The 12,213-nt window shown below is 35.9% G+C and overlaps 1 protein-coding gene across 5 annotated transcripts in view; it reads left to right on the top strand.

Moving 5' to 3' along the window:
* The window catches only part of LOC133829809 (uncharacterized), a 33,150-nt gene extending 21,729 nt beyond the window's left edge, over window positions 1-11,421 (top strand). For 2 of the 5 annotated variants that reach the window (XM_062259609.1, XM_062259608.1), the window contains one exon: window positions 9,196-11,421. In XM_062259609.1, the coding sequence (XP_062115593.1) occupies window positions 9,198-11,216 (2,019 nt within the window). In that variant the 5' untranslated portion in view covers window positions 9,196-9,197 and the 3' untranslated portion in view covers window positions 11,217-11,421. Of the gene's footprint in view, window positions 1-9,172 lie in introns of all 5 variants that reach the window. The other 3 variants (XM_062259607.1, XM_062259606.1, XM_062259610.1) reach the window with 2 other exon arrangements.
* Window positions 11,422-12,213: the final 792 nt, after the last annotated feature.

Below are 12,213 nucleotides of genomic sequence, written 5' to 3'. Positions count from 1 at the left end.
TCTCCTTTCGCCTTAACCGAAGTCTTTGTTTTCCTCACCGAAGTTCGCTTTCTCCCTCTCCCTGCCATAGCCACAGCGCGAGCTGCAGAAGAGAGAGAAAAAAAACATATATATATTTTATGTATGATGTGTTAATATTTTGGTGTTTTATGATAGATTTTGACATTTTATTAGGTTAAAAGTATTGCTTAATTAGATCTTCATGATAAGTTTTGGGCATTTTAGGAGTAGTGTTACTCAAAGACGAACCTAGTTAATAATATATGGGGGCTTGAGGATAAAGAAAATTTATCTAAATCATGTATATATTTTTTAAATTTATTATTTTTTTTACCAAATATTAACAAAAAAAAAATACCCCAAAATATTTTTTGTAAGGGATATTTGCGGCATAAGTACTCAATATTTGTGGTTTGTACGTGGCATGGACCCATTCCTTTATTATTTTAGCGAAGAAAGTACCCAAAGTTTGAAGAACATTAATTTTGTTAGTCTCTATCAGTTGAGCTCCGTTTGGTGATGACTGGACCAACACATGTCACTTCGTGATTGGTCAAATCATAAATAATTATAAATTAGAAAAAATAATTAAAAAAATACAATTTTTAATATTTAAATTATTTAAATCGAATAATTAAAAACTAAAAAAGATTTAACCAAAAACAAAATCTAAACTAAAAAAAAAATCTTTTAATTAAAAAGATTAAAATTATTTCTTAAAAAAAAACACAACTCGTACCCAGAAATCTAAATACCCATAAATCTCATCATCACCATCATCGTCTTTCATCATCATCATCATCAAAACATATCCTCTAAAAAATCCCAGAAATCTCATTATCAAAACATCATCAAACCCATTACCCAGAAATCTCTCCCCAACATATCCCCTAAAAAACCTACAAACATCATCAAACATATCCTCTAAAAAAAACCCAAAAAGTCATAGAAAAACCCATGCAAAGAAGAAGAAGAAGAAGAAGAAGAAGAAGAAGAAGAAGAAGAAGAAGAAGAAGAAGAAGAAGAAGAAAACCAGATCTGGTTTGACTTTTTCCCCGTCGTCCTCCATGAGCTCCGCCTTCCCTGCCGCCGTCTGCAAATTTCGGCTTCTCCATCTCTCTGCTAACCTTGCAGAAGCCCCATACTCCGTTGTTGTGGCTTGACTCCCACTCCCTAGCCCCATGCCCAGACTTGAAGCTCTTCATGCCCAAGAGTCGTTGTGGAAGCTTAGAGATCGTTGCCCAGGAGCTGCCGCCCGAGAGCCTCAGTCGAAACTTGAAGCTCTTCGCCCAGGAGCCGTCGTCGGAGCTCGTTGCCTAGGAGCCTCTTAATGTAGAGGAAGAAGAATGAGACAGAGAGAGAGAGAGAGAGAGAGAGAGAGGTTACAATGAAACCTTAATCCCAAATTTTTTTAATTTTTTGTTTTGTTTAAAAAGAAATCAATTTTTATGTAATATACTTTTAATTGATTTTCTGTTTTTGTTGCGAAAAATCCAACACACAAGTATACGTGTCGTCTTTACAAGTAATAACTCATGTAAGTGAGATCGTTCCCACAAGGATTGTAGCTAAGTACCAATTAATTGAATTTTTGGTTTCTATTTGGCTATCGAAAAATGGGTTGTTTAAACTAAATAATCTAAGCAATAAATAAATAACAAAACAATAAACAAGATTCACTCAAGAAATGAAATATAGGGAAATTAATTTCAATTGCTTCCACTTCCTATTTCAATAATGCAAACTAATTCTTCTTCTACCTAATGTGATAGCGGATTATAAAATAACCTATATTCTGATTAAGACATATAGATTCTAAATTATATGGCACTATCCTACATTTCTGAGGCATAACACACACATAATCCGCATTAAGCAATAATCCTAAAGCTACACAAGCCACACAAATACTCTCGTTTTATGTCGAAACCTATGTTTATTCAATTAGAGCATTCTCAACACTCACTTTTCAAATTTTGTATTGAAATCATAAATCATGCATAAGGTGCCCAATCAAATACATGTAATAAGCACAAATATGAATAAATCACACCTCAATAGAAGAAATATCAAAATTGCATTAATCCATAGAAAGCTTCAGACAATCTCCATTAAAAACCCTAAATTGGAGTTTAGTTCATAATCTCCATTAACATGTTCATAATCAAATCCATGAAAGACATAGTAAAATCAGAAAATAAAAAAGAGTAGAGAAGAAACTAGATTTGGGGTTGTCACAATTGCTCCAAAGCTTGATCTCTCATTCTCTCTTTGTTGTTTTCTCTCCTCTCCCAAAATGTCTGCGTCTGAAAATCGCGATTTTTCTCATTAAAAACGATGACCTCTTAATTTTTCTGCCCTAATTCCAAAAATGCCCTTCAATAAGTGAAAAATTCAAAGCTTGTACGAACGACAGCGCCGCGGTGCCACTCTGAAGTTGGAACATCTCGGCTTTCTGGAAAATGGGCTCGCTACGGCTCTAATTCACCCAAGCGCTGCGGCCCAAAAAGCTGCGCCGCGGCACTAATTGAAATTTAGATTTCCACTTCCAATCTGATTTTTGACCTCGCCGTGGCTGTAACGGACACCAGCGCCACAGCACAAATTCTAGCGCCGCGGCCCTAATTGGATATCCTACAATGAACACTTTTAAGCCTGGTTTAGCACTTGTTCTCCACATTCCATTCTATTTGAACCATTCTTGTGCTTAAACCTGAAATCAATAAAAACAAGCGTAAATCCACTCCCAAAAACACGCAAACACATCCATAAAACATGAATCAAGACACTTAGAAAGTAGGCTAAAAATAGCCTAACAATTTTAATATTTTTTAAATTAAATTTATACTCTATTTTAAAATTACTTTTTAATTAATTTTCTAATTTAAAATCAATTAGTATAGTTTTATTTTTAAATTATCAAATGACCCAATTTGGTGGGGACAGGTGCTATCTTAATTAATTAATATAGTTTTAGTTTTTAATTATTCAATTTAAATATTAAGATTTGTATTTTTTTTAATTATTTTTCTTAAAATTAATTTTAAAAGATATTTATGATTGGATCAATCACGAAGTGACACATGTTGGTCCAGTTATCACCAAACAGAGCTCAACTCACAAGGTCTAACAGAATTACTGTTTTTCTAACTTTGGGTATTTTACCAGCTAAAATAAAATTAGGTCCATGCCGCCTGCAAACCTCAACAATTGGTTACTTATGCTGCAAATATCATTTTTATAAATATTAAGCCTCTAAAAATACATAAAATTTATAAAAATAACTACAATTTTTTTATTTGAAGGAGACGCTTATAATCTTGATATCTATTAATGTTCATCACTCTTCTATATATAAAAAGTTAGTAAATCATCGTTTGTGAAACAAAAGGCCACGAGAATCAGCTTAAAAGGTCACAAGAAAATCCTTTTTGTGGTAGTGATATAAAGTTATTTAGTAATGTGTATGTTGTGAGTAACCCCAATAGACTTGCAATACAGAAAAAGCGAAGTGATAAAGAATCAAAGCAACATTAATTCAAAGAAACCAAAGAAACTAAAACAAGAACACTAATTGAAACAAACTCAGCTGAGAGATTGGGCAAAGTTGCTGCTTTATTGATCTTCTTGTTAAACTATACAATGCATATAGTTCTCAATACAGATGTGAATGCTCATTACATCAAATCTCACACCGAGGGTACTATGATCAGAAACACATAGACCCTGTACACCCCTCCTCACTCAAAACATAAAGACAGCAACTGTAATCTTTGTTGTGTTAGAGACTCCTTTGATCAATCGTCAATCCGAGCATGCATAGGAGTCTTCCTTTTATAGTCGAGTAGGCTTGAGAAGACAATAACAGATTTAACTGTTATTCAAATGGTTGACCAATAGGAACATGCCATGTCAATTAATGAGCTTATTCCTCAACATATCCACCTGAATTAGCTCATTAAGTGATTTGCTAACAGAAAGTCAGCATTCTTGAATGTTGAGAAGCCTTAGGGAATGACAAAATTTATCCTTGCACACAGCTTTGGTGAACATATCAGCAGGATTATCATGTGTGCATATTTTCTGAACTTTGACCACCTTGGATAGAATAATGTCTCGGATAAAATGTAGTTTAATGTCAATGTGCTTAGACCTCTCATGAAACATGGGATTTTTCATGAGATGCAGGGAACTTTGATTGTCACAGTGCACTGTGATATCACTTGAATCAAATCCCAGCTCCTTAGTAAGTCCCTTCAACCATATGGCCTCCTTGATGGCTTCTGTTGCAGCCATGTATTCAGCTTCGGTAGAGGATAGTGCCACAACCTTTTGCAAGTTAGATTTCCAACTTACACAGCCTCCTAATACAGTGAAAACATACCCAGTACAACTTCTTCTAGTATCCAAGTTTGCAGCAAAATCAGAGTCCACATACCCGGTTACTTCTTCTCTAAATTCACCATCTTTTCTGAAAATTAGCCCTGTGTTTAATGAGCCCTTCAAGTACCTCATTATCCATTTTGCTGCCTCCCAGTGTTCAGAGCCAGGGTCAGATATATACCTGCTAATTACACTCATTGCATGAGCCAAGTCAAGTCTGGTGCAAACCATTGAATACATCAGACTTCCTACATAGCTTGCATAGGGAATTTTGCTCATTTTGTGTCTTTCAGCATCTGTAGTTGGTGATTGAGAGTATGAAAGCTTGAAGTGTTGTGACAAAGGTGTGGAAACTCCCTTGCAATTACTCATTCCATACTTGGACAGTAGCTTCTGTAAATAGTCACTTTGTGACAAAGTAATTGTATTTGGATCAGGTCTTCCAATATCTATGCCTAGGATTCTCTTAGCTGTTCCTAGGTCCTTCATCTCGAACTCATTGCTAAGTTTGTGTTTCAGTTCATCAATCTTGTGTTCATCTCTTCCAATAATCAAAATGTCATCTACATACAGCAACAGATATGTATAATCATCAAAGTAAACACAAGAATCATACTCACTCTTAGTGAACCCGATCCTGCTCATTAGTGAGTCAAACTTCAAATTCCACTGTCTTGGTGCTTGTTTAAGCCCATACAGTGACTTCTTAAGGGGACAAACTTGATCTGCATCTTCATTATCAAATCCCTCTGGAATCTCCATATAAATCTTTTCATCTAAATCTCCATGTAAGAATGCAGTTCTTACATCCATCTGCTCAACTCTTAACCCAAATCTGGCAGCCTTTACCATCATCACCCTTATGGAGGTCTGCTTGACAACAGGAGAAAAAATTTCATTGAAATCGACTCCTTCCTTTTGAGTAAAGCCTTTGGCCACTAACCTGGCCTTGTATCTTCCTTTGTCAGAACCAATGTTGCCTTCTTTTCTTCTAAAAATCCACTTACTTGAAACCAGTTTCTGTCCAGGAGGCCTCTTGACTAATTCCCAAGTGTTGTTCTTCAAGAGTGACATCTTCTCTTCTTCAATGACCTGAATCCATGAGTTTGCATCTTTGCAACTAATAGCATCTTGATAGCATACTGGTTCTGAGCTATCAACTTCTTCAGCAGCTGTTAGAGCATATGCAATAAAATCTGCATAGCCAAATCTGGCAGGAGGCTTACTTTCTCTTCTTTGCCTATCTCTGGCAAGTTGGTAGTCACTGAGATTGTCTTCTAATTCAGTTGACTCTTCATGATCATCTCTTCTTTCTGAATTGCTCGAGCTATTGTCCACCTCAATCTGCATATTGCTTGTAACCTCACTTTGTTCCTAAGCAGGTGAGTCTTTGTTCTTCATGGCCATCTCATTTTCTTTAAAGATTACATCTCGGCTAATTAGGCATCTCTTATGTCCAGCTTCAAGGCACCACAGCTTGTATCCCTTTACTCCTTCTGGATATCCCAGGAACATGCATCTAAGAGCTTTAGCCTTCAATTTATCTTGTTTGATGTGCACAAAAGCTGTGCATCCAAACACCTTCAAATGACTGAAATCAGGTGGCTTTCCTGTCCATCTTTCTTGTGGAGTCTGAAAGTTGTTAGCTACTGATGGACACTTGTTAACAAGATAGCAAGCAGTCATTAAAGCTTCTCCCCAAAAAGGTCTTTCTAATCCAGCTCCTAGTAGCATGCATCGAACCCTCTCCATAAGAGTTCTGTTCATCCTTTCTGCAATCCCATTTTGTTGTGGATTCCTAGCCACTGTTCTGTGTCTTAAAATCCCTTCTCCTGTGCAAAAAGAATTAAACTCATTAGAACAGTACTCTAAGCCATTATCAGTTCTTAATACCTTTACCTTGACACCTGTTTGATTCTCAAGCAATTTCTTCCAATTTATGAAAGTCTCCAGGGATTGATCTTTGCTCTTCAACAGATATATCCACACTTTTCTGCTGAAGTCATCTATGAGACTCATAAAATAGTATGCACCCCCCATGGTTGATACTCTTGATGGCCCCCAAAGATCAGAATGTATATATGTCAGCTTCTCGGATGTCAAGTGTTCTCCTTTTCCAAATTTAGCCTTGCATGCCTTTCCCAGCACACATTCATCACAGAATTCCAAACTTTCATCTAGCCTTTCTTTGAATAATCCCTGCTTGTCAAGTTCTACCAATCCTCTCTGACTTATATGTCCAAGTCTGAGATGCCACAACCTTGTCTTGCTCATGCCCGAGTCATTAATAGCTGGGGTGGCATTGCCAGTAACAGACTTCCCATCTAAAATGTATAAACCATTGCTGAGTTGCCCTTTAATCAACACCTATGATCCTTTGCAGATTCTCATGGCACCATCATCTATCTTGACTGAGTAACCAGCTTTATCAAACATGCCTATTGAAAGCAGGTTTCTTTTCAGATCTGGAACAAATCTGACTTCTTGTAGACACTTTAAATCTTCATCATGGTTCTTAATGACTATTGACCTGATCCCTCTAATATCACATGTCTTGTTGTTTGCCTAACAAGACTGAACCTTTGTGATCTTCTAAAAATGAATTAAATAGATTCTTGTTGGGTGTCATATGGAATGAGCATCCAGAATCTAATATCCATTCTTCTCCTGAATCTGAACTAGAGGCAACATGAACATCAACATATTCTTGGCAGTCAGCAACATCAGCTTCTCCAGAATTCTTATTCCTCATAGATTGCCCTTCTCTCTTGAGTTTAGCCTTTAAGGCCAAACATTCATCTCTGAAGTGTCCCTCCTTTTTGCAATAGTAACATTGCTTTCCTGTACTTCCTCTGGTAGTCGAACCATTTGACTGACTCTTCTGAAATTGTCTTGCCTGATTCCCTTTATAGTTACTCATCTTGTTCTGATCTCCCTTGTATTCTCTCTTCTGAGATCTCTTGTTCATCATGAGCAGGCCTTCCCCATTGCTGTCATCTTTTTCATCTCCCTTCTTCTGAATCTCCTTAGAGTTGAGAGCAGCTTTTACCTCTGACATAGTGAGAGTGTCCTTCCCATAAAGAATTGTGTCCACAAAATGTTCATACAACTTCGGTAATGAACTCAACAATATGATAGCTTGATCTTCTTCTTCAATCTTCACTCCAAGATTATTAAGAACAAGGATTATCTTATTGAAATCATCTAAATGCCTTCTAAGCTCTCTGGTTTCATCCATACGCAGGGTGTACAACCTCTTCTTTAGATATAGTTTGTTTGCCAGGGACTTCTTCATGTAAATGGATGCCAACTTGTTCCACAATCCAATAGCTTCATCTTCATCAGCTACTTCCCTTGGCACCTCATCGCCTAAACTGAGCAGTATAGCACTATGAGCCTTTGCCTCAATCTCATTCTTCTTTTTCTTGTCATCCATCTGATCCATAGCTTCAACATCTAAAGCTTCTGAAATCCCTTGATGCACAAGAAATGCCTTCATCTTGATCCTCCACAGACTGAAATCGTTTGTTCCATTAAACTTGTCCACCTCAAAACGTGTTGAAGTCATCTCTGATTTGGTTTCTTGAAACTCAAATGGGGTTCTTGAAGATTGTTGTGCGGAATCTTGGAATCTTCACTTCGGAACCTGGCTCTCTGGTACCACTTGTTGTTTGTAACCCCAATAGACTTGCAATACAGAAAAAGCAAAGTGATAAAGAATCAAAGCAACATTAATTCAAAGAAACCAAAGAAACTAAAACAAGAACACTAATTGAAACAAACTCAGCTGAGAGATTGGGCAAAGTTGCTGCTTTATTGATCTTCTTGTTAAACTTTACAATGCATATAGTTCTCAATACAGATGTGAATTGCTCATTACATCAAATCTCACACTGAGGGTACTATGATCAGAAACACATAGACCCTGTACACCCCTCCTCACTCAAAACATAAAGACAGCAACTGTAATCTTTGTTGTGTTAGAGACTCCTTTGATCAATCGTCAATCCGAGCATGCATAGGAGTCTTCCTTTTATAGTCGAGCAGGCTTGAGAAGACAATAACAGATTTAACTGTTATTCAAATGGTTGACCAATAGGAACATGCCATGTCAATTAATGAGCTTATTCCTCAACAGTGTATAATCAATAGCTCAATGTTTATATAAATGTAGTAATACTTTTTATTTGTTTCAATAAGAGACTTTAGTTATTGGAGATTATAAATGTAATAGTTGTGTAAGTTGATTAAAATGAAATAATTCTTACAGTTGAGAATATTATATATGTATGTATATATGTAATTGTGTTTTTTGAGTGTTCTAGATGCTCAACAAACTGTTTTTCTCTAGAGACAACGCTAGACTTACATTATAGTGTGAAAGATAGTTTTGGTATGAGAGCGGAAAGAATTGTTGGGTTCGGGTTCTGCAATTGTTGAACTAAGTTTTGTATTGGGTAGGATTGTGTGCTCTTATTGCTGAGAGCGTGGCCACCATTGTTATTTTATGTGAAAGCTTGTGAGTTAAGGATTTACACGGAGAAATGCAATAAGATGTATATGTAATATGTTTTGATTCTCGTTGTTAGTGGAAATTTCTCGTGAGAAAGCTTTAGCTTGAGATAAGACATCGATTGATCTGAACCAGTATAAAATATTATTCTTAATATGTCGATTGGTGATTGTTTTGCCATTAGAAGTTATCTTGAGTTGTCTCTTGTTTCTAATTAAGCTTGGGTTGTATAAAGGTTTTAGGACATACTCTTATACTTGTATGATTCATGTGCAGTTTTCTTATTTTAATGATATCAGAAATGAACCAAACGATGGGACATGGACGGGTACAAAACTTGGTTCATGATGCGAAGAAGCTATGGGATTTATGGAATCTTCGGAGTAGTCTCATCTTGAGCCTGTTCCTACAAGCTTTCTTAATATCGGTTGCTTCTAAGAGGAAACGACATAAGTCCAACTTCCTGCACCTGTTGATTTTGTTAGCCTACGTGCTAGCAGAATGGATTGCTGCTTACACTCTTGGTCAAATCGTCCGCTCGGGTGATGACATCTATAATCCCAAGAAAACTGGAGAGCTTTTTTTATTTTGGGCACAGTTTCTTTTGTTGCATCTTTCAGGCCCTGATAACATTACTTCGTTTTCACCTGGGGATAATGGATTCTGGTTGAAGCAACTTGTTGGACTCATTTTTCAAGGTCTAGCTACTGTCTTGAGCTTCTGTTTTATCACAATTGTCAAAAAAAATGAGCTACAGTTCCCCACTATCATAGTGTTCTGCGTGGGAATTATTAAATGTTCCGAGAGGCTGAAAGCTCTACTTAATTCTAGCTGTGATCGTTTTGGAGAAACTTTATTGCCAAAAGCAGATCCTGGACTTGACTATGAAGACGCTGTAGCGATGTACAGCTCAAACAGAGTGACAAGTAATGTCCAAGTTGATGAAATGGCATCAGATGAAACTACGAATAAGAATATCGGTTGTGCAAACATTGATCTTCCTAGCTATGTAGGAAACGATAGCCAAATTCTTTTATTGCTTGATGCGGATTCATTCTTCAAGGAATTTAAGGTACTCTTTTCTGGCTCCTTTTTAAGTAATGAACATCGAAAAGCAAGCCGTGAGTATTTTCTAAATTGTAAAAGTCACATAGCTTTTAGATTAGTCGAGTTTGAACTTAACTTCTTGCACGATCTTATGCATACCAAAGCGATTGTATTGCAAAGCACATTTGGATACATCCGCCGATTCTTTTGTTCGTTTTCTATAATCGTCGCGGCATTTTCTTTTTATAGAGCTGAGAAGCGAGGGTATGCTAAGTTTGATGTCTACCTTACTTATGCCTTGCTCACGGGAACCATTATCCTTGATATCGTTTCTTTCGTCAAGCTCTTCTTTTCTGAACGGAGCATAATTAGAGCACCATGGATGGAACAGTTCGTTCCTAAATTTATGTTGAAAAGAAAACACTGGTCCAGATCAGTCTTCCAGTCTAGTATGTTAAAACTCTGTCTATATAAACGTTCCACATGGCTATTCTACAGGTTCGCTGGTTACATAATTGATTCGACTATAATGGTAGACAAAATGAGACTCTGGTTTTCCTCTTTCGGGGATGTCACTAAAGAAGTGGAGGCATTAATTTTCGATGAGCTCAAAAAAAAATCTAAGAAAAATAGGAGTTTAGAGGATGCAATTGAAGCATGTAAAGACAGAGGCCTTTCGGCTCTGTTCCAGGATTGTGATACTTACGTAACACTTGAATGGAGCATTACAGAGTTCCACTATATGGAGAGCCTTCTCCTCTGGCACTTAGCTACTGACCTTTGCTATCATCATCTTGGGGGCCCGATAGATAAATATGTTAAGTTGTGCAAGCTTCTCTCAAACTACATGTTTTATCTACTGGCCATGCAGCCTACGATGTTGTCCCAAGATCTGGGAAATTGGCTTGTAGTGTTTCAAGACACTCAGGAAGAAGCTAAAAGATTTTTTAAAAAGTACTCAATTTCTCATCACAAAGAAGGTTGCCAAAAGTTGATCTCGGTTGGAACAAAATACAGGCCAGCTTTGGTGAAGAGATCCAAAAGCAAATCTTTGTTGTTTGATGCTTGCATCCTTGCACATCAGCTTCGACAACAAAAACACGAGGAGCAGTGGGAGTTAATGGCTCAAGTATGGATAGAGTTGATGTCTTTTGCCGCAATTAATTGCAGCCCAGCAACACATGCGCTGCAGCCTAGCAAAGGGGGAGAACTTTTGACTTTCACCTGGTTACTCATGCATCATTTGGGTTTAGGAATGCAGTTCTCCAAGTAGATAAAACCAATCATGTATGAAATTGGCTACTAATTACAATAACAACAAACTCAATTTGATTTTCAATTAAACCCCTACTGTTCCTTGCATGTAGCATTTGAGGTTCTGTACTTAATATTTAGCCTACAAGTTCATGGGATTAACGCATAGGCTGACTGTTGTGTTTTGTATTATTTTATTTGGGACAAAATGTTCTTTTCTCGAACTATAGCACAGCACAGGTAGACTTCCCTCAAATACTTTTGCTTTGGCAAAAATACCTCTCAACTATGATATTTATAGACTTTAGCCCCTATCATCCAAAATAGTAATAGTTTACTGATGTGATAGTTAAAAAAATAAATCAAAATCATTTTAAAAATAAAAACTTATCTTTAAATTTATTAAATTTATTAAAAAGTCCAATAAATAAAAAGTCACTAAACATAAATAATTTTAAAAAAAACTAAACTCAATATTTCCAAACTAAATTGTACATTGAACTAAACTAAATAAAAAAATTTAATTTTTTTCTAAATGTGTTTAATTATTAATTTAATTTTAAGATTTTAATTTAGTTTATAAATATTGATTTTAGTTTTTTTTAAAATTATATTTGGATTAAAAAATATATGTTTATTGATTTTTATTTATTCGATTTTATATAAGTTAATAAATTTAAAAATAAGGTTTTATTAAATTTTTATTTTTTTAAAATGATTTTTATTTTTTGTTTAAAATTAGTTAATTAATAAAAATTAATTTTTTAAATATTTTTTTAACTGCCACATCAACAAACTGTTACTTTTTTAGGTGGAAGGGGCAAAAGTTTACAAGTGCTATAGATCGGGGGGTATTTTTGTCAAGAAAAAAAATTCGAGAGACAAAACTCTACAAGTGCTATAGTTCGGTGGTCATACCTTGGTTGTTAAGAAAAATTAAACAGTTGGAGGGTGAATTTTGAGTCATTTTCCTATGAACTTTGAGTCATTTTCCTACAGGTGCTATAGTTCAGTGG

Source organism: Humulus lupulus, chromosome 4 (assembly GCF_963169125.1).
Source record: "Humulus lupulus chromosome 4, drHumLupu1.1, whole genome shotgun sequence".
Taxonomy (NCBI): domain Eukaryota; kingdom Viridiplantae; phylum Streptophyta; class Magnoliopsida; order Rosales; family Cannabaceae; genus Humulus; species Humulus lupulus.
This window is presented reverse-complemented; position numbering and strand designations above follow the sequence as displayed.